Source organism: Lactuca sativa, chromosome 5 (assembly GCF_002870075.4).
Source record: "Lactuca sativa cultivar Salinas chromosome 5, Lsat_Salinas_v11, whole genome shotgun sequence".
In the NCBI taxonomy this organism is placed as follows: domain Eukaryota; kingdom Viridiplantae; phylum Streptophyta; class Magnoliopsida; order Asterales; family Asteraceae; genus Lactuca; species Lactuca sativa.
Window position 1 is genome coordinate 327,197,096 of NC_056627.2, and position 3,587 is coordinate 327,200,682.

At 31.7% G+C, this 3,587-nt stretch overlaps 1 protein-coding gene across 1 annotated transcript; it reads left to right on the top strand.

The window, feature by feature from the left end:
• The first annotated feature begins 510 nt into the window (after positions 1-510).
• Positions 511-2,231, top strand: LOC111904097 (UPF0481 protein At3g47200). The gene has a single exon (XM_023899872.3). The coding sequence runs from the start codon at positions 593-595 to the stop codon at positions 1,988-1,990; it is 1,398 nt and encodes a 465-aa protein (XP_023755640.1). The 5' UTR covers positions 511-592; the 3' UTR covers positions 1,991-2,231.
• The last annotated feature ends 1,356 nt before the right edge of the window (positions 2,232-3,587 follow it).

A 3,587-nucleotide genomic window follows, 5' to 3' on the forward strand; every position in this document is an offset into this window, starting at 1 on the left:
ATATTTTTGCTATATCTTCCTGCCTTTTTTCCTTATCAAGGCATTGTTCAATGAAAGTTAAACCCAATTACAACATTGTTTTATCAGTTTTTTTCAATTAAAGCTATGGAGAATACCCAAGTTGCCCTCCATAGCTGTACTTACCATGGGTCTCTCTCTCTCAATATATATATATATATATATATATATATATATATATATATATATATATATATATATATATATATATATATATATATATATATATATATATATATATATATATATATATATATATATATATATATAATCATCATCGAAAATATAAAATAGATCTTTCTATTCACCCAATTTATAATTTTCTTTTTTAGTTTTTATTTAATCTTAAAAACAAAAGCAACACGCATTTCTCGTTTTCGTCCTCAAAGTAGATATTTATTGAAATTTCACCTCAAAAGCAAGATTTGTCAGTGCTGGTTCCTAGCTTCATTTGTTAACAAAGTGGTTTTCAAGATTCTCTTAGTAACTAGCTATTTAATAGTACTATTTATATGAATTTACCTAGCCAGCTAGACCATCAACACTTGCTTATACTAAACCACAAAATCCAAAAATGGCTATCAGCATCCAGAACCAAGATGAGGCATGGGTTATCGACTCGATTGTAAAAGCCATGCCACCACCTTCTTTATCTGCACGAATCCCTAGAGTTACAAAGATATTGGTGAGCGCGAAGAGCGATATTTACGAGAAGTACTATGTTCCACAGGTTGTTTCCATCGGTCCATACCATTATGGCAAGCCTAAGCTCGAGCTAGTTGAGAAACTCAAGCCTGTTTTTACCAAGAAGCTCCTCGCACGACCGGAGTATGAAGTCAATTTGAGCCTTAGCAGCTTGTACAAAAAGCTTGGGGAAGCGAAGATGGTAAAAGAGTTAAGAGGGTTCTATGAAGAGAACTCAACAGAGCATCTCTCCGATAAGGTATTCACTAGGATGATGTTGCTGGACGGGTGTTTTATTTTGTATTATATTCTATTTATCCATGGGATGACAGCAGAAAATTGTAGCGAGAAAGTTGAAAGTAGTAGCGACTTGATCAGAAGCCACCAGGCCGTGTTTATCCACCATGATTTGTTCTTGCTGGAAAACCAAATTCCCTTTATAGTTCTAAACGAGGTGATGGATTTGATAAAGCTTGATAGGCGTGACAAGATTCGATCGTTCTTTGCTGACAACATTTTGTCACCGGGAAGCCAGAAAAGTCGGTGGTTCTGTTTCCGAAGCGGCTCAGTCCAATCTGATCAAAATTCTGGACGAGAATCACATGATCATCTGCTCCATCGTCTGCATTCTGCGCTTACAGGACCAAGACCCAAGAATGAATCCCACTGGATTCAAATTCTTTCCTGTTGTCCTAAAAATACCAGAAAGGATGAAATAAGCACCAGGTGTACTTTTCGTAATGTCAGCGAGCTTGCAGATGTCGGGATCCAATTCAAGCCGAGTAACGTTATGTCTTTGGCTCATGTGGAGTTTATTGGAGGGTGTTGCAGGTGGTCGTTTTCAGCAGATGTAAAACTCCCTCCGATAATCGTGGATGACTCCACCAAGCCGATGTTGTTAAACTTAATAGCCTATGAAATGTGTTCAAATGACACACATGCATGGGTTACCTCCTACATAAGCCTCCTCGATTCTCTCATTGATCACCCAGAAGATGTTAAGGCTCTTCGGAAAGCTGGGGTCCTTGATAACTCCCTTGGGAGTGACCAAGAAGTTGCGACACTCTTCAACGAAATAGGCACCGGTTTGGTGCCAAATATTCTAGCATATTCGAAAGCAAAATATCAAATCCAATGTCATTATCAAAGCTTGAGGAACACATGGTTTTCCCAACTCAAGCACGAGTACGGCAGGAGCCCATGGTCATTTCTAGCACTTTTAGGAGCTTTGATGGCTCTTTTTCTTAGTGGTGTTCAAACTTACTTCACTATCTGGAGTCCCAGTTAAAGGCGAGTGAGTGAGATGATCTTTGCATGTTTTTGAAGATGAAACATCCATTATAAGATCCAGCGATGATGGTTCTTCTTACTAAATTTAGTCTGTCTGTCACTTTTGGTCGTGCATGTTGTGTTGTGCTTTTGAAAGAGTGATTGCGTTTGTGTTGTGTGTTTCCACTTGTATTCTGCAACAATAACTTTTTCTAATTATATGATTTACGAGTAATAGAATCATTAATGATGTCATCAAATCTATTTTTGTTATATATAGTTAGGTTCAAATTTTTCAGTATCTATTGTGTGCATGTATGCTTGATTCTGGACCAATCATTTTAGTTATTTTAAAAAAATAATTAATGTATATTAAATGCCGAAGATATAATTAATATCATTTATATCTTCAACATGTAATATGCATTAATTACTTTCTTAAAATAACTAAAATGATTGGTCCAGAATTAATCGTACAGGCACACAATAGATAATGAAAACAAAATAACCTAACCCTATATATATATATATATATATATATATATATATATATATATATATATATATATATATATATATATATATATATATATATATATATAGGCTTAGGTTATTTTGTTTTTACTAACTATTCTGTGCCAGGATGCACAAATATGGACCAAATGATGGAATTCATCAATTGACATGATTTGAGAGTGTATGATATTACAATGGGATAACATGTACCATATAATCACACAAATTTTAGCAAAAGGGTATTTTTGGACAATTAACTACAATTATAAAAGGAAATTTTCAGATATTTATGGATAATTAATTCTCCTAATTTTAAAAATATGATTTTTTTTAATTAATTCAATTTTAATTCTAACATAATTTGTAAACATAACAGATTTATTCTGTCAGAATATTTTTTTAGTTAGAATGATGCTCTTTTAGAATTTTATTTTATTAGAATATTATTGAATAATAACAAAGTTCTGGAATCCGAGTTTGAAAAATAACTACATTTTAACATATTCTGTCAGAATAACATAATGTCAATCATAACCTACTAAACACATTCTGAAAAGAATACATAAAATAGATTCTTGAACTAATAATATACCAAATAATTAATTGTACTTCTTAGAATAATAACAACATTTTGAAAGAATAACAAGTGTAATTCTTAAAAAATAACAACATTCTTAAACATTGAGTGTGATCATTCTTTAATTCATTCTTCAAACATTTCCCATTAGTTCTTCAAGCCATTCTTCAAGCCATTTCTATCACAAATTATGTTAGAATGCAACAGTAAAATTCTGTTATAATACATTATAAACATATAAATATTAAAATTTTATCAAAATAAAACAGTAAAATTCTAGCAGAATTTATTATCAACATATAAATAATTAACCAAAACCATAATTGGAAGACATTAATAAAAAAAAAATTAACAGATTTTTATCCTCTCAATTCATTAACAATCAAATGAATAACAGATATCTAAACATTCTAAAGCACGTATAAATGTATTCTGACAGAATTACTAGCATAACATGTTTTATGTAATATTTATATTCTCATAGAATGAACATGTGTTTGCATTCTGATATGAAAAAAATCCC

Excerpts from the sequence above, each read along its gene's own strand:
- LOC111904097 (XM_023899872.3), top strand. The coding sequence starts at position 593 with ATGGCTATCAGCATCCAGAACCAAGATGAGGCATGGGTTATCGACTCG.